The 25,729-nt window shown below is 39.7% G+C and overlaps 1 protein-coding gene across 2 annotated transcripts in view; it reads right to left on the reverse strand.

Annotated features, from left to right (window-relative positions):
• Positions 1-25,729, reverse strand: part of LOC119721280 (low-density lipoprotein receptor-related protein 2-like) — a 135,259-nt gene that overhangs the window by 65,196 nt on the left and 44,334 nt on the right. For both annotated transcript variants that reach the window (XM_038191277.1, XM_038191276.1), the window contains exons 22-39: positions 24,605-24,749; positions 22,336-22,455; positions 20,672-20,785; positions 20,368-20,487; positions 18,355-18,474; positions 16,047-16,175; positions 14,092-14,199; positions 12,644-12,772; positions 11,829-11,948; positions 10,990-11,115; positions 9,408-9,616; positions 8,164-8,348; positions 7,040-7,268; positions 5,429-5,606; positions 4,427-4,546; positions 4,062-4,258; positions 955-1,214; positions 22-196 (exon numbers count right to left, since the gene is read on the reverse strand). In XM_038191277.1, the coding sequence (XP_038047205.1) occupies positions 22-196; positions 955-1,214; positions 4,062-4,258; positions 4,427-4,546; positions 5,429-5,606; positions 7,040-7,268; positions 8,164-8,348; positions 9,408-9,616; positions 10,990-11,115; positions 11,829-11,948; positions 12,644-12,772; positions 14,092-14,199; positions 16,047-16,175; positions 18,355-18,474; positions 20,368-20,487; positions 20,672-20,785; positions 22,336-22,455; positions 24,605-24,749 (2,784 nt within the window). The remainder of the gene's footprint in view (positions 1-21; positions 197-954; positions 1,215-4,061; positions 4,259-4,426; positions 4,547-5,428; positions 5,607-7,039; positions 7,269-8,163; positions 8,349-9,407; positions 9,617-10,989; positions 11,116-11,828; positions 11,949-12,643; positions 12,773-14,091; positions 14,200-16,046; positions 16,176-18,354; positions 18,475-20,367; positions 20,488-20,671; positions 20,786-22,335; positions 22,456-24,604; positions 24,750-25,729) is intronic.

A 25,729-nucleotide genomic window follows, 5' to 3' on the forward strand; every position in this document is an offset into this window, starting at 1 on the left:
CTGATAAATAAGACAACCTACCAACTGGCCAATGCTTTGAGTCCAGTACAGCTTGTGCTGTGCAATATCGATAGTGAGGAAGTCCACATGGCCGAGGTTTTCAGAGACGACGGCGGTTAGCACTGAACCATCCATGTTGGCTCGGTTGATCTGAGGTGCCACACCCATGCCACCATTCTCCGCCCAATACATCATCCTGGCCACAACACAAAATTAAGTAACTTCCCTTTTTAATATGAGGTTTTAGCTTTCACTAACACAACATTCTCCGAAATTGTTTAACACTTGTAAAATTACATTAGGTAAGGGCAGTAGTGTAGGCAGGAATTTACAGGAGGAAACTTCGCTCTAATCTAGTGACCATGCAACAGCAATAATATAATAATAATAATAAAAATAACTTTATTTATTAATGGTAGCCATGTCACCTCGGGGATGATTTTCAATGGGTCGTCATTGAATAGGGGTGACCACTTAACAGCTTTCACAGCACTTGTGAAGTAAAAAGAAACTTCAGAAAGTAGTATAGATAATTCATGTACATTCAATATTCAGGCATCATGCGCACGGGAAGTGATGACTATGGTTTACTGTTTAACCCTTTAGCCCTTGTACTGCCCTGCAGGGGCAGTTCGGGCAGTGTGAAGAGTAACACTCTTCACACTGCCCGAACTGCCCCTGCACTTTATGGTTTAATTGATTCATGGATGAGTAAATATATTGTAATTCAATTTAATACAAGTAATACAATTTAATACAAGTAATACACTTTAATACCAGTAATACAATTTAATACAGGATCAATGCGACGAGAGCACAGGCACAGGGTTGCCGAAATGACACATGAAAACATTTGCCACACCTCAGTTTTGAATACAAGCTTGTCGCTTGACTTCATAAAAGTGACATGTGAATGGCTTGTTTACAACCTCCAGTTTTAACAATAAGACCTACCCACTGCCAGGATCGAGGCAGATTGAGGCCGGATCAAAGATGACGGATGTCTCCCCGCCGCTGTTCTCCACCACGTTGCGTCGGTAGTTGTTGTCCCCATCCAACCGCATAACCTCAATGGTGTGCTTGTCCGGATTGGTCCAGTAGATATTGCGGCTGAGGTGGTCAATGGCAATACCTACGGGGGATCCCAGGTACGCCGTGGGGACAAATTCAGAGGAGCTGTTGAATCCACTGAACTCGGCTCGCAGGATGGACCTCTGCAGGGAAAGAAAAACACCACAACGTTAAGCAGGGGTGTGATTGGACAAAAATGAAAAATCCACGAACTTCAGTTGACATGTAATATACATGTACATTTACATGTACATGTATTATTGTACATGTACTTGTATGTACATGTATACATATGCATGCACGTATGTCCATATATATAGGCCTAGGGCATGTACATGTACTGTAATTTCTGTAATGTTAGCAAATTTTGTCGCTTCAGTAAAGAAAATAAATGGGGGAAAATTTAATAAAAAACGTCTGGTCATTAAATAATATAATCCATGTGATTGATTCATAAAGGCTTTTTCTGTGTGTGATGTCATTACTTTTGCATGTTGCAGAGAGAAACGATTCACACAAAACAATATGAACGGTGCTGAAAAAGTTTAATCTTACTTTATTTTTTAAACTCCAGTCCCAGGCTTCCAAAACATTTTAGAAATTTTGTGTTGGTGGTGGCTATTTTTCAAAGCACTACTGCAGCTCAAACTGATTTCCATCCACAGTGACACTTTATTACCAGTTCTTCCAGCCATACTCTTGAATTCCTTGACAAAATCGCGGCAATATTGACACCAATGTGTTTGCGAATTGCTAGCCCCATAAATGTGGCCTATTTACTGGACTGCCTCCGTAAACATAGGCCACACATCCACATGTACAAAAAACGTGTCGACGTAGCCAAATTTTGATTTTCACATTTATGCTTACTTTTTACGTTTTTTTTGCTTTAGAAGCATTCTCACCCTCTATATAGGCTAATCAGAAAGTGCTGCCTTTTTCAGATGTTTAATTTTTGTGAAATTTCATGTTGAAATTTTGATACGCAAACGTGTGGAAATGTATCTGGAAATTTCACGAAAAATGAACATCTGAAAAAGGCAGCACTTTCTGATTAGCCTATATAGAGGGTGAGAATGCTTCTAAAGCAAAAAAAACGTAAAAAGTAAGCATAAATGTGAAAATCAAAATTTGGCTACGTCGACACGTTTTTTGTACATGTGGATGTGTGGCCTATGTTTACGGAGGCAGTCCAGTAAATAGGCCACATTTATGGGGCTAGCGAATTGCTAGCACACGATCGTCACTGCACAATACATGCACAATACACACAAACATCCACACGCGACAAACACGAGGTGCTGCAAACCCATTGAAAATTATTTTTAGTCTGGTCCTCAAGTACTCCACTGCGCATACTGCATTAATGTCTACTAGGTTCTTGACCGCACTGCATTAGACTTGTCACCAGTCCATCCATTATCGTAAATTAGAGCCTATATTTAGCTAGAAGTTTTTGGGCGATATTATTACGGAAACAGAAAACGTTAAAAATCCGGAATCCGCAAAAAAAATCCGCAGACGTTAGATTAAAAATCCGGAAATCCGGAAAAATCCGGAAAAATCACACCCCTGGTTAAGGAGACCGACAGTAATTATAAAAATAACACATAGAATAGCAAACCAAAAACACACTCTAATGGAAGGTCACGATAACGGTAAATAATGAAATCCAAACTGATGGAATACAATGATCTACTGTCCCTTCCATTAATAAGTAACATATTATCTACGAAACATGAGTGAATTAAAAGGTACATTACTTATAAAGAATATTAGGTCAGGGTCGACATAAGCAAACCTTATTGTTGCTTAGAGGAATGCCACTCCGCACACTACAGAAACAGAGGACAGTACTTGTGAAAAGAAACACATTTAAAGGGAATATACAACATTTGCAAACATCGAAAAATAAAATTACCAAGTTTTTACGAAATACCTTAATAGGATGTTGGTAAATGACAGTCTAAAGCATCCTGTAAAATTATGGCACCTGGTATACTGTCATTTTCAAGAAAAGTGGTATTTTTGTATCAATTTCCAACGCTGATCGGCCGATCAGCGTTGGAAACAACTGGCTTTTTTTTCAAATACTGGCCCCAATTGACCATTGCACTTGTTTGCAATCGATTACAAATCTATGAACGGGTACGAGCCAGCTAGACTGGTTCCCTGACCTTACAATTCCCCAATGTATGTAAACTGCTCTGTTTCTTCTTATATGGAGTCAGGGAACCAGACTACAGGAAAATGATCGTTTTTCTTGGTTTTTATAGCATTTTCGAACCCAAAACCTCCAAAAAGTCAGTGTAACTATATTTGCTTTATATTTCCAACCCCCCAATTCCATCCATTTCTGAAAATTACAGCAAAAGCAAATGATGTATATTCCCTTTAAAGGGAATAAAGAAACAGAACAAAGAAATATCTACAACCTGTGCTGTTATACGGAAAGCATTGTTGATGATGCCTGGAAATGATTTCAGTAAGTTGAGCACTTGTCATAGAATTGTAAATTCGACTTGTGATGGAGTCAACCATATATCCTACTATCAAGCAAATGAGTGTGTACTATGTGCTACGGATATTTAATGGGCTCCGTGCGCCAACAAAAGAGGGAGCGTTTTTACCACTTTTGAGAGCCCCCTGGACACAGCATGTGCGTAATGTACTGTACTGGTTCGCGCGCAAAGTATGCACGACTTCCTGAATGTGGCAAAGCTATAGCAACAGCATCTTCGCGTGAGTGTCAGGCGTCGTTGGCACACGAATGCGTTCGAATTTAACTTGCGATGGTCTCCCAAACTAATCCCCACCCCCAATAACTTTGGATCATTCGAAATACGCAGTGGATGGACCGGGACTAGGTCTCCCCTGACTCTCCTTTTCTGGCCGTTGAAGGAGAACTTGTGCACGGAGCCCATAGGACCAACTTGCAAGCACAAGACAGGTACTGACAAGGAAGTATTAAGTTAATTTCAAATTCTTACAGCTGCATTGTCCTCCTCGTGACCTTCGACAACGGCCTCTGACCAGTAGATGAACTCTCCGTCCTTGTCAAAGTCCACGTCGTAAGCATCACGTGCTGCTGTCACTGTCTGGATGTGATTCAATGATTGATCAGTGGGATCTAGGCTGATGCCTTGGATCATGCTACCGCGAACCACCAAAAGGAAAACGTCTGCCACTGTCAAAAGAAAACAAAATTCCTCTAAATGAGAATGTGCACAAGTAATATCTCTCAATGGTGAAATCGCAAGACAAACGACATGTTATCTAAAGGTAAATAGCTTCGTTCCAAAACCTTTTTGAACATTTATTGACATTTAGTGATTTGACTTTGTGATTGACTTACTTGTGCAGGAGCCATCTGATTGTAGCGTCTGGCCAACAGGGCAGAGGCATGAGAAGCCTGGATCTTTGGATGACAGGACGCACAGGTTAGAACAAGGGTTGGAGCTGCAAGGGTTGGGACCTGTAGTGAGGCAGAAAACAATGTCAGTGACACTTGTCATACTCGGACGCTTGCCCAGTGTAACAAAACACAACAAAATCAGTCAAAGGGTAAACAAATCTCAGATTGCCTAAGAGTTCATGGTCACTAACTGTGGCACTGTACAATGGACCTTGATCCCTATATTTCAGAATAGACTGATCCTATAGGCCCCACCAAGGGCGTCAATCGCTTCTCAAAAGTGGGGGGGGGGGGGGGGACATACCTCGATCAGAACTAATGTGAGTGCCAAGCGCAAAGCACTAATGATGAGGGGTTTGAGGCCCCCAGAAAATGTTGGATTCTAGATGACGTTCTGTGGTGCGATCTGAGGCAATTTCTGACCATTTTAACCAATGTGTTTGAGCAAAAGATCATCATTGAAACATCATTTTCTAGTTTGCAGCAGGTATTCTGAGCTATATAATCAACTGTAAGCTACAATTTGTATTTGAAGACGAAAAAAGTGGGAAGGGGGGGGGGGAGAGGGGCAAACGATACATCCCCCAACTTTAAAAAGTGGGGGGGGGGGGGGGAAACAACGTCTCCCCCCCCCACTGATCTATGCCCATGGGCCCCGCCCACTGCACATGTGGGCAACAACACGGGAGCTGATCCAATGTCACACAACATGTTTCAGACGTACAAATCATATGCAAGTGCACGCATGTTGGACATTGATGAACGCATGTCAGGCATTAACCACGGTTGTGATTGGTCAAAATACCATAGTTCGGGGCTTAGTCATTGATATATTGGCAGTTAATGCACTGATGTTGATGGCTGAACGCAGCAAGGTCTCACAGACTTTTACAACCTGTTGCACTATGTTGGCAGGGTTAGGGTTTAGGTGTTGGACTTTACCTGGTGGCTGCTTGGCTGGGTGGTATGCATGGATGTCAATCAAACCGTACACGTAGGGATAATAAACTGTCATGTTCTCCCCGTTAAACTTCTTGGCTTGTAAAATCTCATTGTTGCCCTTGTCTGTCCAGTACATGGAATCCTCAAATATTGTGATGGAGTGGATCCGGGAATTACCCTGGTGATCAATCAATCAATATGTCTAACAAATCAATCAATAAAAACAATCAATATGGGGCTAATCAAATTTAATCTGTCTTAAGTCAATGGGTTCAGAAAAACTTATGATGAAACAATTACAAGAATGCTGCGACATCACAGGTTGCTTTCATGTTCATTTTTTTTCACCAAGTATGAACTGGACTCAATGCAGGACCAGTAAAAGGTGATTTGAGGCCTGCATCCGATTTCATGAAACTCATCGTAACTTACGAAGCGTCACAGTCGTTTCCCTATGATGCATTGCAGCTGTGACACGTCCTGTGATTCATTTCACAAAACGTGTTGTAAGTGTGATGCGTCGTAGGTGTTTTTATAGCAAAATACAGTGACTGTTATTTATTTCAATGCACAGTAAATGGTCATCTGATTTTCAGCTAAGAGTCATCGGTTCTCCTCTCGAAAAGTTTGTAAAACTTAACACAACATGGCGGACGTATGATTCCCTTTTAAAGGAAAACAAGATCCCAGTGGACTGTTACAGACTTCAAGATTTCAACTGCAATACTCTAGGCTAATTCATATTAAACTTGATGCATATTTCATTCACAATGTCACAAAAATTGTGTTGGTATTAGAGTCTCATTTATTTCATTTTTATGGCATAAAATTGGCTAAGGAAAGATGCTTCTTATTTTGCGATGACCAAAAGACATGTTGTAACTTGTGAAGTGCTGTCAAGGAGCTTACGACATATTCATGGGCGTCGCCAGGATTTTTTCGGGGGGGGGGGGGGGCAAAGCACATTCTCCCCGACATCCCTGTACTTTTCCAGCGTATTCTCGATTTATCATTTTTCAAGGGAGGCAGGGACATATGCCCCCCACCTATTAAATTAATAGCAATATGACTCCACTCCTCTTTTTCTTTATTTCTTTTTTTTCCTCTTTTTTTTGTTTTTTGTTTTTTGCTTTTTCAGAGGGGGCAAGCACCCCCCCCCCCCCCCCCGCAACGCCCATGGACGCATTCAACACATTGTAAGTTTTGTGAAATGGATCATATGACACGTTGAAAGTGGTGACATTTTAAGTGTTGCAACTAGACTGTTAACCTGTGAGTTTTGTGGCTTGTGCTTGCCGAGGATTATATACGATTTTGGACCGTATTTCGTCAAACTATCGCACAAACTTCTCGGAACCACGTGTGAAGAGATTACACATTCGGCAGTAGGCCGAAGTTCACCGCACCAGCGTGGGAGCAGTTTTCACACCGCTTTGCTGTGCCTTGACGATTGGACTCGGAGTCCCCGGAGTCCAGACATTTATTGATACTGACATTCGATCGGTAAGTGGTTATAACTTAAATCATTAAACAAGTTATAAACCTCTTCAGTACGTTGCACAGAGTCATTACAAGAATAATCCCTTTCTCAATGATTGCTCTGCATCTTACCATGGAACGCATGACTACCCGTCGCCTTCCGCTGCCGTCATAGTTGCAGGAGTCAATGAAATCCAACCGACCGTCCCCAAAGTACACCTTCTTGGTGGGCAGGTCAAGGGTGACACCATTGGGCCAGTAAAGGTTATCACTGATGATGGTCATGCGGTCTTGACCGTCCATACTGGCCCGTTCCAGCCGCGGGTTCTGGCCCCAGTCAGCCCAGAATAGGTACCGACTCCTGTGGACACCCCAACAAGTAACAACAGTTTTTTGATGTTAGTTTTGAATGCCAGGATTTTGATGGGTTTTTTTTTTAGTAAAGCACTATTCAGCTCACTCTCGGTTCAAAATGTGGAACAAACAGTGCAAGGCTCTGGCATGAGGTGATTCACTATCAATCACTAGTGTCTTGAACCAAAACTTTGTCCAAATTTGTTGCTTTGTGACTATTTTAAACCTATATCTAGTGCTGTAACCAGGTACCCCTTTTTCACACCGGCAGATACGATGTGCTCCCTCCTCCCCCCTTGAATTTCAATCCTTACTTTGTAAAAATGCAAAACGAGTACTTGTAATCGGACCTCGGACCTGAGAGAAACTTTCACATTTGTTACCTCTGGAGTACGAACTGTAGATCATTCCTAGCACACCATAACTATTCAGTAACGGAGGCCTACTTCAATGGAAAAGCATTGTGCCAGCTATTGTTCTGATAATCCGTCATTAACTATGAACATCTGATCCCTTAAATGTTCATTAAAAGTCCATTTCTCGGTGAAAAGAATCTTTAAGAGATGTTTCACAGACATTTACATGGGGCTTATTTAGGACTAATCCTGTAAGGGTATTTTCACGGATTTTTAATGACCCTGACCACTGAGGATTATCATTGGTTATACATAAAGGTACACTGGGTGTATCTCCATGGGTAAACAAAGGACTTTCTTAAGGGTGTTTTCACAGACTCCTAATCTGGCTTAATATGTTAAAAAATCTGTGAAAATTTAGTTAACTGCAATTTCAAGGGGAAATGGCTCTTTAACAAATTTTTAAGGGATGAAGATGTTCAAAGCTGGCACAATATTATACAGTTGCCACTGATGGGGGCCTCTGTGAATGTACTTTCTCTTTACCCTTCAGATGGGTCCAAGCACAACCCCCTGGGCCGGCTGATATTCTGTGAGAACAAGACTGCCCGGTGGTCCCTATCCAGACTTGCCACTTCAATGATGTTGATGGCAGTGTCTGACCAGTAGATGTTACGACCCACCCAGTCCACAGCGATAGCTTCCATGTACTCGATGCCATTACTGTACACCTGTGGGAGAATATACAGGCTCAATAAATAAAGCCAAGCAGGAGGTGTGATCGGATAACCTCACACAGTCTCAAACCATGTTTTCGTTGTCTCAAATTCCATCTTAGGGCTTTATGGTTTCAGCCACTGATTTCACAAACCATTGTGTATCTTCCATCTTGAATCGGAGGTGTACAACAAACTTTGTGCTCATACCCAAGATTAACTTACACAACTAGCAAAGCTGCACAACTTGTTTTCATAATATTCTCAAACATCTTTGACGAGGCAGTGACTACAGCTTTTTTTATGATGACTGTTAGTGTACAGTTTGGCATCAGTCTCAAAAATGTTGTCCTCTCCACAGAATTAGGTGGCAAACTCAAAATGCCTTCACGGGGCTACATAGAATTTCGGTACTCTCAAAAGTAAAGCCGTGAATTTCTTGAAGAAACCTTGATAAGATGGGTAGAAAGGGCCTCTCTACAGAGCTGCCAACCTCCAACTTCCAAAATCAGTATTCCTAAAGCCAGAAATCCGGAATTTCATTCCAAAATAAGTATTTTTCAAAATTGATGAATAATCTTACCAGAACAAGCCTAAGTAAACTGACGTTACACATTAGTACTAGTAGTATAGATTCCCCGAAACCAACATAACCAACCAGCATAATTTTAAAAAATGCTTCATATTTGTGTTCCTGTTTAACCTTACATTCTGAAGTAAAAATAAACATGGTTTTGACACTTTGCAGAACATGCCATTTCAAATGATAGGTATGGTAAAGGTCAAGAAATTGTTTTTTATTTTGCGTTTTTTTTATGCTGAAAAGCTGATTAGATACAGTCATGGTGTTCTTACATCACATGTGCACTTTTGGGCAAATTGTTTTCATTTGCGTCACAAAAGTTGGCAGCTCAGTGATTTGAAGATAACGATAAGCAGTGAACTATCCATTTTTAATTTGCAATATGTAATTAATAAGACTCTGAGAGTTTAGTGACTGCAGGAATACAATAGCCATTGTGGATATGTAAGGCTCAAGGGAAGGAACACTTCCCATTCCTTCATGGGTCTCACCGTTTCTAAATTGGAGCCATTGATATCCGTCTTGAACAAATTATTGTCGTTCGAGTTGGAGAAATAGATGTTGCCTGTTATAGAGTCAAAATCCGAACCGGTGATCCGTTCATAATTGGACCTGTGTATGTTGGTCATGTCCGTCGTTGGAATGGAGTACCTCATGACACCGTTGCGACTGGTGACGATTAGGTATGGTGTCGATGGATCTGTTCAAATGACCAAATTGGACTTGTTAGCTTATGTCTGGATAAAAGGACCACAATGTTAACAAGCCTTGCTTATTTTCAATGCCCTTCTCATGTCAACTTTTTTACATTTTACAATATTTTTACATCAATAAATTGTTCATGTTTTTATTTTATATTTAGTGTTTGATCATCTAGCTTTACGATATAAACCACACCAGACCAATGGTCTCCAAATTTTGTACCAATATTTGTTCTTTACATGTAGTATACAATGCTCTTCGTTTTGCGCCAGAGAGATGCAAACGCACCCTTTCTTTCACCTTGGGTGCCATTTGCACCCTTCGGGCATACAAAACACCATGCGCCTGTAGTGGTGATTGCGCCCTCAGTCCCCTCACGAGTACACAGCTTTTCGCACTTTACCCATTTTTGTTGTCCATCTACTCAAGGTGCGTCTTGCCTTTGGTGCATTAAAAGCACAGAGCTATATTAAATTACTAGAGCGCTAACTCCTCATTCTTGAGTGCGAAGATGCTTTGAAGCCACCCTCGGCGCAGACATTTTGAATTCATTATGTAGAACATAATGAAACTAAATGGATTGAATTTTGAAAGTGCACTCTAAATGCAACGCGCAAGTAGAACATACGCAAAAAACTTAAGCGCATCATGACGGTTTAAAAAAACGTCACGTTTAATCATCTGCAGCGTATACGCGCACATGTTGCACTGTTTGCGTAGAGCAGAATGAAACGCTCATTTGCTGATCATGCGTTTCGGTTTTGGGCGTATCAGCTTCGGTAACGCACCTGTATAGAATAAAAAAGCAGATATGCAAATAGCCATACAGAAGACGTACAAAACTTCGAGTTTTCCATGGGTTTGCACACAAACAAGGATGCGCCCAGCAGGCATCACTTTGTACACGAGTCAGCGCTCTAGTAATTTAATATAGCTCTATGATTAAAAGTCTCTCCCTACAAGTTGGTATAGAGTCGCAGTTATTTTGTGTCAGAGTAAACCCCCATTCCTACTGGCGATGGACTACATCACAGCAAACGACAATTGAGTAGCGAACACCTGCATGAACGTTTATTAGCCCAGCTGTGGCAGTATGTGCAGTAAAGACAAGCCAAGATACACCGAGTTGCAACTAATGTTGCCTTTGAGAATCACTCCCATTTTTTGGAGCTTTTTACCAACCCAATGAACATAACATATGCCAAAAATGTGCATATTCAAAGCCACACTGTTCTACACTGAACAGGTTGTTTTTTCCTTCCAACACAAGAGAATACAAAGTGATATCCAAAAACAGGAAACATGCAGAGCAAAATAATTTTAATATATTGAGTATTGTTACTTTTACAGTGAACAATGAACCAACTCTACCTGTTACTTTGCATGTTCTCCCGTCAGGTTCCAAGAGATATCCATCTGTGCAGAGGCAGAGATAGGCACCTCTCCTGTTGGAGCATTCTTGACTGCATGACCCTGCCTGGGTACACTCGTCAATATCTGTCAACAGTAACACACAACATGATTGTCAACACTAAGTTGCTTCCTAATGCTAGGTTCACACATTCACGAATTATTGCCACAAATACGCCGATCTATCCGAAAAACAACTCTTGATGCCATTAGGAGAAATTAGCCTCGATTCGCTGTTTGTAAGAATAACTTCAGAATGAAACAGAAATAAGCAAGAACTAGGTACAAATTGGAAGCCGAATCAGACCAAATCAAGCTGAATGATTGCGATTCAGTGTAGAATAAACCAAATTGTAGCGATTTTGTCAAAAATAATATATGAATAACTCCACGATCAGATCAATTTTTGGCATAATATTTTTCTTTCACCTTTTTTCAGTTTCCATAAATTGAGATGCTAGTAACAATTTCATAAAGGCCCTTTCCGAAATGAGATTTTCTTTATAAATTAATGTATCAAAAATTAATTGTAAAAACTCTGACTTTTACACGCTAATTTTCCTATCCGAGGGGTCCTGAAGCGCGCCACCAGAGGTCAACTTTCTGGCTCTATTGCCCAGAATCTTTAAGACTCATGTTGGAGTCAGTAGGCCTGGATCTTGGGAATTGCCTGATACTGCCAGGGTATCAATTCTAAGGGAACTTGACACAAACTACAACAGAATCATTAATTGGGGAAAAAACACAGAGTCAAGATTCTGAGTAAGAGAAGAGAATACCAAATTTGTCTGAATATTTACCTTGGCAGGCTTTCATGTTGGCGAGTGTGTATCCGTCTGGGCAACTGCACTCAGCTCCAAAGGGTGTATCAATACACATGTGGCTGCAACCGCCATTACGCACGGAACATGTATCTTCATCTAAAATACGAGAAATAGAATGATACTATTGACGGGGAAAGATTTTCACCAAGTTTTGCAATAGCACAGTTTTAAGTGCATAGAACCACTGCTTTATGACATTTTAACCTTATCTGACAAGCACAATTAGAAGTGGGACCATGGTTGCGGGTCAGTCATACAACAAAACTTAATGCTTCTTTGATCACATGTTAATATGTAGCAAAAAGCTTACCGTTAATTGTTAGTGAAGAATTTTCTGCTATAGACTACTTGTACAAGTACCCCCCCCCCCCCCAACATTTACATGCATAGCAGACTGTCGCGTAGCCCGTGGGACAGTCTACTATGCATGCGCATTTACCCTGTGCGCAAATACTCTCGCGCGCGCTTGGTAAACAGCAAAAATAGCATCTGGCACGTGATGGTGAATGGACCAGTGAGAATTCGCCTCAAGATCATGAATATGTATGAGGTAAAGTAATACAGCTTTGTGCGCATTCAGAATGCAATGAATCTACAGGCCTACACCTCCAAACCAGAGTGCACAAACAATGTGTCCTTCCCAACGGATTCTCGTGAGTGGTGATGAAGCTCCATCTACGGCTCATGCACGGAGTCCATTGTGGCAGAGATTACAATTAAAATTACCATAGAAAGTGCAATGACAATGAGCCGAGGCGTTATTCACACACAAAGCTGTCAGACAGACTTACTGCAGCGTGGACCCTCGTCTTCCCCGTGGGGGCAGTCTTCAGTTACGTCACAAACTGATGTAACAGCAACACACTGAGTGGTGCCTGGACATTGCCAACTGTCAGCTGGGCAAGCAAATGCAGGTGTAGCTGGAAAGGAGAAAGAAGAAAGAAAACAAATCTCAAGTGTCAACTGTAATTCTAAAAACATTGGTGCTTGGTCAGCCATGAGTTTGATTCAGATAATCCTGTGTACAAAACAATAAAATGCAGAAATTGTATTCACTTTGCCCAAAACTCACATTGGATGCATTCAATCCAGCAGGGCAAATGGCACTGAGCTGCTCAGCACGGGAAATATTTGAAGAGTTTATTTCCAAAATATGATACATCCATTTGGAAAAAAAGTGAAAAAATTACATGCTTAAACTATAAAGAAAAAAGAGCAGAACAGTTGTTCCCAAACTTCATTTTTTCGTTTTTTCTTCCTTAATTGTGTTTAACTTAACTGTGTGCAAACAAGAGTTAGCCCTTTTTTACTACTTTGTAGAGTGTTATGGACGGGACAAATTTTTTTTTGGCACTGAAATTCCTAAATCACGCGTCGTGCAGTTGATATGGATCACAGCCTTTCTAAGAATACACCCATATCTTTCTAACTGTTCCAGGGGTACTTATGCATGGAGCTTATTATATATAAACCATAGAGCTAGGACCCAAGGAGTTCGAATTCCTAGACTTAACAAGTAAAAGGATGGTCGCTGACAGTAGGAAGCACCTGGCGGCCAGCTTGCTCAGTTGCTCACTACGCTAATCTCTACACACATATGGAAATGTTGCAGACAATTCAAGCTCACTCATCAGTGTATTCTGCGCGCATCATAAGAAATACCCTTGATTTTCGCACAAAACCATATACATTTCGTGTTTGCGTCAACGTATTTCCACAGTTTACGGAATTATATTCAGAATTTATTTATCGTTATTCTATTTCAATTTCTGTGAAATTGGAGTTTAGTTAGAACCGGACTTTGGTGATTTACAAGCAGTCCTTTTTACTCTGAAATCTACAAGCGTAATGTTGCCTAGTTTTTGACAGAATACTGTAGCACAGCGCCACCACTCGGCCGATTTCAACAGTTCAAGTGGCTAAAGCAACTATCTGAAAAAAATCAATTTATCTTCAAATTTACAGGGACAGATAGTGCTTTCAAGGACCAACAACTGCACATTGTTAACTTGAATTCATAACTTACATCTTACAACTTCGCAGTTGTTAAAACCTATCTTGTCGAAAAATATATTTTTCAAAAAAGAGCAACGACGTGACATGACTTATTATGCAGCATATAGGGAGGTTGTTGGTTACCAACTAAAAAGGCGCAGACGATCATAGAGTTCAAAGGTCTCTAGCATATACTAGGCACACAGGTTCAGTAGGGGAAGATAGATTGTGTTCTTAAACTTACGACATGCCTCCTCATCACTGCCGTCGACACAGTCAGGATCACCATCACAGACCCAATACTCAGGTATACAGCTGTTGCCACACTCAAAACCCTCACATTCGGGGGGTGCTATAAATGGAAAGAAAGAGTAACGACAAGTAATTGAAATGATGGACCGATCCGGCCTGTCGAAAAAATACATTTTTTTTAAACTGCCCATTTTTTTTAAACAAGCTCCATTTGTTTATTAACAGCCTTTAACAGGTTCCCTTTTAGGAATTGTGCCACCCTGAGAAGCACCACCTATTGTCCAATAGTGTCCATGATCTTGTTGTTTGACCATCCCAGCCCCCTCCCCTCAAACTCTTTTTTTTTACGGAGATCAATTGACTGGAGGAAAAAAACATGTTTACATTTTAGCACCGATGTGCGAGTGCCCTTTTCACAGACTTTTTACCCCCCAAATAAAAATGTCCTTGGTACGCCATTGTGGAGGATTGGCAATGCAATATTTATCCATCTAATTCTTACTAACTTAGGCTTTGAATTTGATTGGACTTGGCACGTATTCTTTCATCACATGGTAGTACTTGACTGAATGTCTGTCAAAAAACTGTTCGAATTTAACTAAAAAGGAATGTACTTATTCCTTCAGACAACTTCGCTTTGCACGTACTGTTCGCACATCCTATGAATTTGGGAAAAAGTATTTGTATGAAGAGTTATATGTGGGCTATTGTAAATGAATTTCCAACATATTACAAATTGAAATACATTAGATTACGTTTTACATTAGATTTCGTTTTAGTTAAAGGGAATATACATCATTTGCTTTTGCTGTAATTTTCAGAAATGGATGGAATTGGGGGGTTGGAAATATATAGCAAATATAGTTACACTGACTTTTTTGAGGTTTTGGTTCGAAAATGCTATAAAAACCAAGAAAACCAATCATTTTCCTGTAGTCTGGTTCCCTGACTCCATATAAGAAGAAACAGAGCAGTTTACATACATTGGGGAATTGTAAGGTCAGGGAACCAGTCTGGCTGGCTTGTACCCGCTCATAGGTGTGTAATCGATTGCAAACAAGTGCGATGGTCAATTGGGGCCAGTATTTGAAAAAAAAAGCCAGTTTTTTCCAACGCTGGTCGGCCGACCAGCGTTGGAAATTGATACAAAAATACCACTTTTCTTGAAAATGACAGTATAACAGGTGCCATGATTTTACAGGATGCTTTACACTATCATTCACTAACAGTTCAGCAAGGTATTTCAAAATGATTTGGTAATTTTATTTTTTGATGTTTGCAAATGTTGTATTTCCCTTTAATCATAATATATCTCTTTAAAGAAAAACAGAATCTATGGGCGGGGCTAATAATAAATATTGACTGCTTTAACCCTCACTTAAAGGGAATATACAACATTTGCAAATATCAAAAATCATAACAACCAAATTATAATAAAATAATTCTGGACTGTTAGTAAATGACAGTCTTCAGCATCCTGTAAAATCAATTTACCATATTTAGATGCCATATTTAGTCTGAATTTTGTTTGCAATCAATTACACATCTATGAACGGGTACAAGCCCGCTAGACTAGTTCCCTGATCTTACATTTCCTCATTGCCTATAACTTGCTCCATTTTCAATTTAAGTGGGGTCAGGAAACCAGACTTCAAGAACATGATTGTTTTTCTGTTTTTTTCCAGCATACACAAACCTTGTCAGTGTAACAATATTTGCTATAAAATACCAACCCCCAAATCCATCCACTTTTGAAAATTACAGCAAAAGCACATGTTGCATTATTATTCCCCTTAATGATCCATAATGCATTCTATGTTCTCTGAACTTTGCTTCAGGAAAATAGAATGCTTTATGGATTGGTTTTAGTCAATATTTTATAAAGCATGACAGAGCAATATATATATCATAATTAAGAAAAAAACAGATGAGATGAGACCAACTTACTGCAGTCCTCTGGTTCATCGCTACTATCATCACAATCAGCAATACCATCACATTGCCATCTAGCCAAGATGCAAAGTCCTGAAGCTGTACACCTAACATAGTTATCTGAGCTACACCCATTATCGCCAGCTTGGGAGGTGCGGAAGAAATCATCACAGAATTATATAATAATGAAGAAGTATAAGAAAGGGTTTTAAGTTTAATTTTGTTTTCTGAATCCAACACTTTGACATCTCATATTGCTTTGAAACCAATTCGAGCATGCTATCTATGTTTATATAACCAACATACAGATCCTTGTCATTTGATTGGTGGAACTCGCATCACGTGACATTCGTTATTGCTCCCATTCACACTGCGGCTCAAAAAGTACTATCCACCCATGGAGAATGGGAAACACTATTGAACAGTTAGGATCATTCTTGTTCCATGACGCAGTATTTGTGTGCAAATGCATGCTGGTGTGCGCGTTCAGCGTTGCGCTTAGCGCATAATTATGTTCCAAAGAGCCAGCTTGCGACGTTGGGTTCAAACATTTTTGTGCAGGGGTGGTTTGGAAGAGAGAAATATATTTTCCTCCAGTTTTGTATTGAAATAAAAGTTCAAATATATCAAATGACAAGGATCTATATGTCAGTTATATAAAACAAATATTGAGTGGGGCAGCATGCTTCCGAGCAACAGTAATTCAGTTTACTTTTGTTGTCCCTGGCCCGTATGTTTCGTCGTTAGTTTTGTCCTTTGTTTGTTAATACTTTCCCCTTTCATGGTCTAGATCCCCTCCTGCATACACCACCCTCATTCGTTCATTAATTCATTCATTCTTTTATTCAGCCAGTCAGAGTCAGTTCCTAGTTGCTCTCTACTACTGTTTTTTTTTGTGTTATTTAATATGTTTTGTTATTTTATGGGTTTTTTTGTTGTTGTTGTTGTTGTATTGTCTACTTATTTATTTATTGATTTGTTCGATAGTTTTTTTGTTTACTTCTTTATTGGTTCTTTTTTGTTTTCCTTAATGTTCATGTATGTTGTTTTGGGTCATATTTGTTTGTAAGATTTGTCCTGGTCGAATAAATAATAATAATAATAATAATAAATTGTGAAATGGGAGGAATATTATCGCTCGGTAAAATCTGGACTTTCAGTTCACTCGGCTTCGCCTCTTGAAATGAAAAAGTCCAGATTTTACCTTGCGATAATGTTCCTCCCATTCCACTCAAAATTGGTATAACATTCATGGAGGGCCCGTTAAAGCACATGCCTTACCTGAACAACACCTTGCACAATGTTTTAACCATCAAACCATTTATTTATTAACCATGTGTGCTTTGATTGGTATATAATCCACCATCACAAAGATTAAAGTCAACATGACAGATTTATATCCCATTTTGTACCAGTACCTTTTACTTATATCTGCTGGATTTTTGTAAATTGATCCCTTGAAATGCACCTAAGGCCACCCTCAGGTTGACCTTGCTGTGACACAGATCAGTCTACGACTGACTTTTCAGGATTAAGCTGCGCCTGAGCTACGACCGTCGGGAACATTTCAGTCGCCGATTTCTTGCGACCTGAGTGTAACTACGACGATATTAAGAAAATTGGAATCAGTCCGCACTCATAAACATCAGCAGTTGCAAGACTAGGAAAATTTGAACTTATACGACGTGTTCCCGACAGGCAGGAATCAATCATAGTTGATCTGTTGTCTCGGCGCAAACAATTCAGGTCGACCTGAGGCCGACTTTTGTTCACCATAAACACTTTATTTTCAGTTTTTCTTTTGAATTTATTTACAGAAATTTTGCAGCCTTTTTGGTTTTATTCAGCAGCCATATGAGCAAAACAGACATGTTTTAATAGTTAAAAATACATACGCGATAAAATTTTTACCAGAAATTTGGGGTCATTTGATGGGGTCAAATGTTTGTTGTTTGGTGTTCCTTTGTCAATTTATAGACACAACAGCCAGCAAATTTCACACAAATGTGTTTATGATATGGTCCATTTGTGGCTCATAATTTGAATAGAAAATGCATTATACATGTATGTAGTGTGTGTGTTTTGAGTGAAATCACAGCTACACCACCTCAGCTAGGTATTAGGCACTAGAAAAGATTCTGTTGAATTTGGAGCAAAAAGACAGAACAATATTGGGCTAACTAGTGAGGATTTGCGGTAACACCATGTGGAAGAATCTCTTTTGAGAAGATGTGTGGTTCTGAAAAGAACCAGTTGGTTGTGAAACTCGCTCTGATCATCTTCAGGAGAAAGAATAAACACAGGGTTCTCAGGTTAAACTTACTGCAGTCTAGTTCATCAGATCCATCTGCACAATCTACATCGTTATCACAGCGCCAAAAGCTAGGGATGCAGTTCCCACTACTGCATGCAAACAGCCATAACTCTGTACAGTTGGTGTGCACTGTCATTGAGGAGAACAGATTAAAAGGCAAAATTAAGTTACAGAGTTGCTGACTCGAGTCATGTGACTTGGACTCGAGTCGGACTCGAGTCGCTATTTTTGTGACTTGTGACTTGACTTGTAAATACATGTACCAGCTTTGACTTGTGACTTGACTTGGACTTGCAAACAATGACTTGTGACTTGACTTGGACTTGCAAAAAATGACTTGTTACCAACCCAAGTCAGACGCTACTCGATTTTATTTTAATTGAAGTCGCCCATCACAAGGCCCAAAAGGCCACTCAAGGTATTTATAAATGCAGTTTATAGATGCAGCGAGAAAGTTTCATTCCAGAAAATAGACCTCAGTGACTGAATCCAGTAAAATGAATAGTTCCCACTAGTTTCAAAAGTTTTCAATAAGACTGTCACAACAAACTACAGTTTTCAATGACCAAGTCTCTTGCTTAATGTAATGGTTGAACAAACTTTGAAAGGAACCTTTCATGAAAAGAAAGCATGCCTTTGTCAATTGCATGTAAAATACCGGATAGCTTAACCTGTATAGACGTTTAGTATACATGAAAATTGAACAATAAAGTGTTAGTATACTACATGTAATCGAGTGAGTAAAGTCTTTTTTTTTATGTCATCTCAGCATTTATTTATACAATGTAAAGTACATATATTAAAGTATACAAAGGGCTAATATCCGACGGATATGTGATATACTACAAGAATAGTAATTGCAACACATTGAAAAAGGGGAAATAAGGAGGCATGTTCAAAATAACTCGTTAGTTAACGCCAGGTTCTTTCTTAAAGCTGAACAAAATAATGTGCAACTTGACGCGTTCTTGGACAAAGATACTTGTGACTTGACTTGTGACCGGACCTAATGACTTGTGACTTGACTTGAGACTGGACCTAATGACTTGTGACTTGACTTGGACTTGCAAACAATGACTTGTGACTTGACTTGGACTTGCAAAAAATGACTTGCTGCCACCTCTGTTAAGTTGGTTGGAGTTCATTTTAGTTGAAGAATTATGTTCAAGAGTTGTTATCGAATTACAAGTCAAATCAAATGTCATGAATTCATTTCCCCAAGTGGTATGTGAATAGCTTGTGTCTTGGCATAAGATGGCATGACTCATGATTCCCCTGCAGACTTCCAAGCAGACCCAGGTGAAAAAGTAAGAGAACAGTAGGATCAAAATTTCCACCAAAAAGACAGGACAAACGTAGGACTTTGGAGGACAATATCAGGATAAAAGTAGGACTTTTGCGGGCTTTCAGGTGTAGTTTTCATTTGAACTCATCACCCATGTCCACAGCATCATAAGCCTCATTTTGCATGTTCTATACTCACAACACTTGTGCCCCATCCTCAACTAAGCTCTTGGAAGTACAGATGCAGTACTCCTGTGCCCAAGCCCTTCATTGTGGGATTAACATTATGACAGCGTGTAACACTGTTATGAAAAAAAAATTAATTGTGGAACAAAAAGTAGGACAAAGTAGGAAAAGTAGGAATTTCAAGAAAAAAGTCGGAAAAGTAGGAGCACGGTACTAGGAAAAGTAGGAAAACTTGAAAGCCTGCCCCTGTGACTGATTTGTGATTCCAATGTGACTGACTTGACAATAATTCTGGTGGTTACAGCACAGAGAAGAAACTTTTAACTCTTTTTCTGATCTTGGTAAATTTGACAATTATTTATTTCCCTTCCTACAGTTAATATCTTTGTACTGACTGCACAAAAAGAAACTTTTGCATCAATTGTTTGTTTGAGGGGGTGTGTGGGGTTTTTGTTTGGGGGGGGGGGTGTGCTGCTTTTTACCACTTTCGTATTGCACACAATAGGTGGAAATGACAGATCTGAAACCAGTGAATGTTGACATATTGCTTACAACAGTTTGCTTCATCGCTTCTGTCACCGCAGTCATTATAACCATCGCAAACCTCCAAACGTGAAATGCACCTCATCACAGATGCACAGCTGAAGTGGTCTGGGGGACAGGTGTAGCCCTCTGTCACACAATGCAAATAAAGGAAAAGAACTCAGATTGACTCTGGCCAAAAGAATAAAATTTCACTTGAGTTTTGATGGAATCAACCCACTAAATTAGTGTTGGATTTTTCAGGAAAGGTTTCTGGTAGGCATGGGACAGAGGAGGGGGTGAGGGTAGAGGGGTAGGGATGGGGGTAACTCACCGCAATCAACTTCATCAGATCCATCGGGGCATTCAGTGGTAGTATCACAGCGCCAGGGCGCCGGGATGCATGTGCCATCTTGGCAATGGAAGGATTCATCGGTGCATTCATTGGCTTGAAAAAATAAAAAGACACAACAACAAAGTACAGCAGTACATTATACTTGGAAAAGTACCACACTAGGATATTGCTGTATTTCCAGATGTAGGCATCTTTCAACACAACCTTGAAACCATTGATTGTACATAAACTTTTATCAAAGTTTTGTACATTACAATCACTGCATGACAGAAAACAGATATGGGCAAGTTTCGTCCTTCATGCATGTCATGTTGCCAGACTATTAATACTGTTGCCAAAATTCTCATGTTTCCTTTCTTACGTTCAAAAGAGATATTCAATAGATTTTAGCAAGTCTTACAATTCGTCACCGACACCACGAAGTAACACTCATATACATACCAGTAAAAACTGGTAATCGGAGAAAACGGTATCTAAAGTCGAATGCCTTCTAGAACAACACTTTGCATCAAAACTGTAGAGTATTTTCAGTTGGGTTTCTTGTTGTGGACACTTGATGAATTGATGTTATTAAATTTGCTGTTTTTGACTCGTTTGTATATTAAAACAACAAGAAATAAGAGAAAAATGTGAGTGCTAGTTCGTGAAACCAAAAAAGCTGCGAAACTGTAAATTTTCGTTTTCATGAAGTAGCACGCTTCAATGTATTACAACACCAGGAGAGTGTTACTTCGTGGAAAAGGAGGTCAGCGCGCGCGCGCGCTCAAACTAGGAGAGTGTTTCTTTGTGAAAACGTTTTTGCATGCATTTGAGCAGAGTGCGCGCCATGCACTACAATGGTAAATGGAACTTGAGTGTTACTTCGTGAAAACGAAAACTGTCACTTTTGCGCAAAAGTTGCTATGGATTATTAGCATAATTATAAAGCTCTTGAAGCTTTGAAACTTCATGCAATGGTGGGCCTTGATGAATAATGTTTAAAAATTTAAAAAAAATGACATTATAAGTAAAAGGCCATCCTCCATACAAACAATCAGCATGGAAATACGCGCTGTATTCACATGCAGATGTGTATAGGCTAATGCATAGACCCTCTACTTTATACTGAAACCACAACTAAAAGAAACGGTTACTGAACATAGTAACTGTACCCAATGTAAATTTAGTTTGTCTGCTTGGTGTAGAAACCAAATATTTCTGCTTGTGGAAAAATTTTATGTACGTACTTATCGAATTCAAAACGACAGCATTTTCACTTCGGGCACAATGAGCATGTCAGATATCCATTAACAATACATGCGTTTTAGGTGGCCGAGTCGCTCGGCCTGATGGCCCTGCAGGAGGTCTATTTTCCTGTCACTCACGAAGTTTATTCAAAAAGTAACTGCACAGCAAGTTGCTGTCAACTCTAGTGAATATTCAAACCAAATTTGAATGAAATTCACACAAATTTTATGTAGGTACTTCGTGGTGTCGGTGACGAATTGTTTCCGGAATGTTTTGATAATATCTAGCATCCCATTGAAACTGATTAATAATTATAACAAAGCATGCGCACACCTTAAAAAAAATAGCAAAGTTGGATTAAAGATGGGATTGACTACCTCTTTACAGTGACAGCAATGCAAGTACACCAGACTTACCTGGACAGTCGAGTTCGTCACTGCCATCAGCACAGTCATTCACATCATTACACACTTTCCACCAGGCTAAACACATGTTCGGATCGTCTGTACATGATCTGGATGTCCAACACTGCCCCGCTGTAGATTAAAAAAAGTAATAAACCAAAAAATATTGAATTTTACAAAGAAACATTGTGCCAATTTTGCCAATAATCCGGGGATTAAAACTTGAATTGTACTGCAAAGTGGTCTATTCTTCTCCAACTTTGCTTCCACTGTTGGGAAAAGTAATGCACAAGAGTCTGCTTATTAGTGACTCATTTGTCACCGTTGAGAGGTATTTGTGCTTAGTGTTTGCAACAGACTGAACAAAAAGCCCAAGAAATTATCCTCTTTGGCCATAGTTTGGGATGAGTAAGAAACTTCGCGGACATAGTATAGTCTGTAGTATACATGTATATGAGCAGAAAGGAGAAAATTTACCCAAATCACTTCCCCCCCCCCCCCCCCAGTTTAACCCAAGTGCCCCTCTTGAGGACATAAATGTTCCCCCTCGAGATGAAAACAAAACTGGCCCTAAAATTTGGGACAATTTGTTTTCAGTCAGTATTTCCCAAAATGGTATAGAAAGTTCTGATATGAACGAGGAATATGAAAACCAAGCCCCAAAACCCTTACAATATGCCCTGAAAATAGGCAGATAATGTGTAGTTTGCATAATGGCCGGTTTTGAAGAGCAAAAAAAGAACCCTAACTAAAGTAATATTAAACCATCTAAATTATTAAATAATACTAAAAAACTCAATTTTAGTTGCTTTTACGTTGATACTTGAGTTTAAAAAACACAAAAGTTTAAAAGTGAATTGTACTTAATTTATTGAGTTCATCCACACACAAAAAAGGAGTAAAGGCAACAGCAGTTATAGTTGAGCTAATCATACATAAACTATTTGGTTACTATTACTAAAAAAAAAGGAGACTCATCATGCGCACTTAATTCACTGAAGTACAAAATACTTTAATCCATTAACTTGCAGATGCAACATGAAGTATTTACGTCATAAAACTAAAGAGTCCTTAAAGCTACAGTCCATCATTTGTAATTTGTGCATTTTGTTCGTTTGAAGCAACAAAAGAGTTCAAAATGTAATGAAGGATACTGAGCAACGAACCTGATGAAGTTTCAGCTAAGCTTCAGCTGTACATTCCGAGAAAAACAGCATTCTAAGATCTCAATTTCAAATCAAAAGTTACTGAATCATGTTTTGAATTGCAGCTATACGCGACGTCGCGCACTGATCCGACAAATTACAACAGCCGCGCACGCGTGTGCGTCGTTCCAATACTTGTGCGCGTTGCGCTGAATAACAAAACGAACTACTAATTTAAATTTTCCTACGGTGCTTCTTAAGAATCACCATTGGAAATGCCTTCTTTCGTTGATTACTTCAAAATGACAGCTTCCCAGAAAGAATAATTTCACAGGGAGTCTAGTTCCCTTACTATCTTTCAACCAAGTTTGTTTTTCAACAATAATTATGCCAGTTACTTTTCGGATGGCTGCAAATGATGGACTCTAGCTTTAATAAGCCAGTTTGGTATTTCAATGACCTGAAGTCATTCGGGAAAACATTGCTGACATGATGCTACGCGCATTCAGTGCCTTCGATCGTTCGATTATCCCATATGACCCGTGACCCATATCGTTGTGCACATGCGCAGTTGAAATACCGCTCTGGCTTATTATACAGAAGATTTAATTGCAATTTTGAGTGATAAACTTGTAAATTACAAAGAGTGGCCATAACTTGAATTCTTTAAGTCTTAGAAATTTAATGTTAAATAAAATTGTTTTAATATTAGGTGTATGTTGACATTTCATTGATTCTAATCAGTTTTCGTACGAACATAATATATAGGTTTTTTTTCTGGGGGGTATTTATCTCCAACCAACAGAATACTAACTAGGATGTGTTGTTCAAATCTGACGATTATTAACACTATATTACAGGATAGTGTACAAATACCCCCGACCATGCAAGCTGGCTATGTCTGTATTTTTAGCCCAGGTGGACATTATTACTAGTTCCATTTTGGGGTGTCAGAGCAGGGGGGGGGGGGGTGTTTTGCATTATTTAGAAGGGATTTCTTTGGATTTTTTTTTATTTTGACAGAGCTGTTAACCCCCCCCCCCCCCTCGGATTCGTGCCTGGACTCCCAATGCTGCATCTGCCCCCCCCCCCTTCCTCCCCAAAAATTGCCTCAAGATACCAGAGAACAGTCTCACCACATCCACTTTCGTCTTCACCATTGGGGCAGTTTGGCGATCCATTACATCTCTGAAAACCCATAATGCAGGTGTCATCATCACATGTCCATTCAGTAGCTGTGCAATCCCACGGCGACACAGCATCTGGATCAGCTTCACAGGTCTGCAACCAACCAATGAAGACTTTAGCCTTTTGACAAGACCATCGCAACTCTGACCCTGCACTCTGACTTAGCTAACTCTGGCTTAGCTAAGCAGTTAAAATATGATGAGACTTGAGCGAAGACCACATACGATGAGTAGCTCATCACAAGGCCCTTTGCACTTCTTATGTTATTCCTTATAAATTCACTACCCCTATTTAGACAAAGAAATAAAAACAAGTCAGGTGTGTTTACAAACACAAATGCCCCGCAACCGTGACTGTTCCCATGACATAACATCACTCTTTTAACATCAACTTACATGTGCCTTGGCCACATGGAGCATTCATTGACAGCATTAGTGTTTTCTGTAGGTTTTATATGATTGAATCCCTATGATCTCAGAATAAATACAAGATTTCTATTGTTTTAGCCCTGTGACCTTGACCCTTGACCTTTTGACTCCAATGCAATAGGCTTCTTTGGATTACCAAGAACAATCCATAAACCAAGCTGACAAGATTTATCCGAACACACACACATACACACACGTGTGTAAATGCCGGCAATCGTGGACGCCCCATTGTCCCTAATCCTCTTTCCTTTGTTTGCACTTTGTTTGTATGATCGTGGACATTCGGTCAATCGTGGACGTATTGTTTGCGCCCCAATTCTTTTGTCCTACATCCACGATTGCCGGTGTTTACATACTCACCCACACACACTCATTCGTTTTTTTTGCTATGCAGGTTTGGCTTCGTGTTTTCCTTTGTTCCCCGATCTAAACCTTTCCCATAGACTAAGCACACAAACCTGTGTTCGAGGACAATAGGCACCGTCGTTTGAGGATGAAAGGCCCCTTTGTGCTCCTTTTGTTGTCTGTCCTGGAGCGTGATACAATACAGGAACACACCCACCCACACAGTCGTTTTTTACTATGCTTCCGAGGATTGGCTTTGTGTTTTCCTTTGTTCCCTGATCTAAACTTTTTCCATAGACT

The sequence above is a fragment of the Patiria miniata genome, unplaced genomic scaffold, assembly GCF_015706575.1.
Source record: "Patiria miniata isolate m_02_andy unplaced genomic scaffold, ASM1570657v1 HiC_scaffold_13, whole genome shotgun sequence".
Lineage (NCBI taxonomy): Eukaryota > Metazoa > Echinodermata > Asteroidea > Valvatida > Asterinidae > Patiria > Patiria miniata.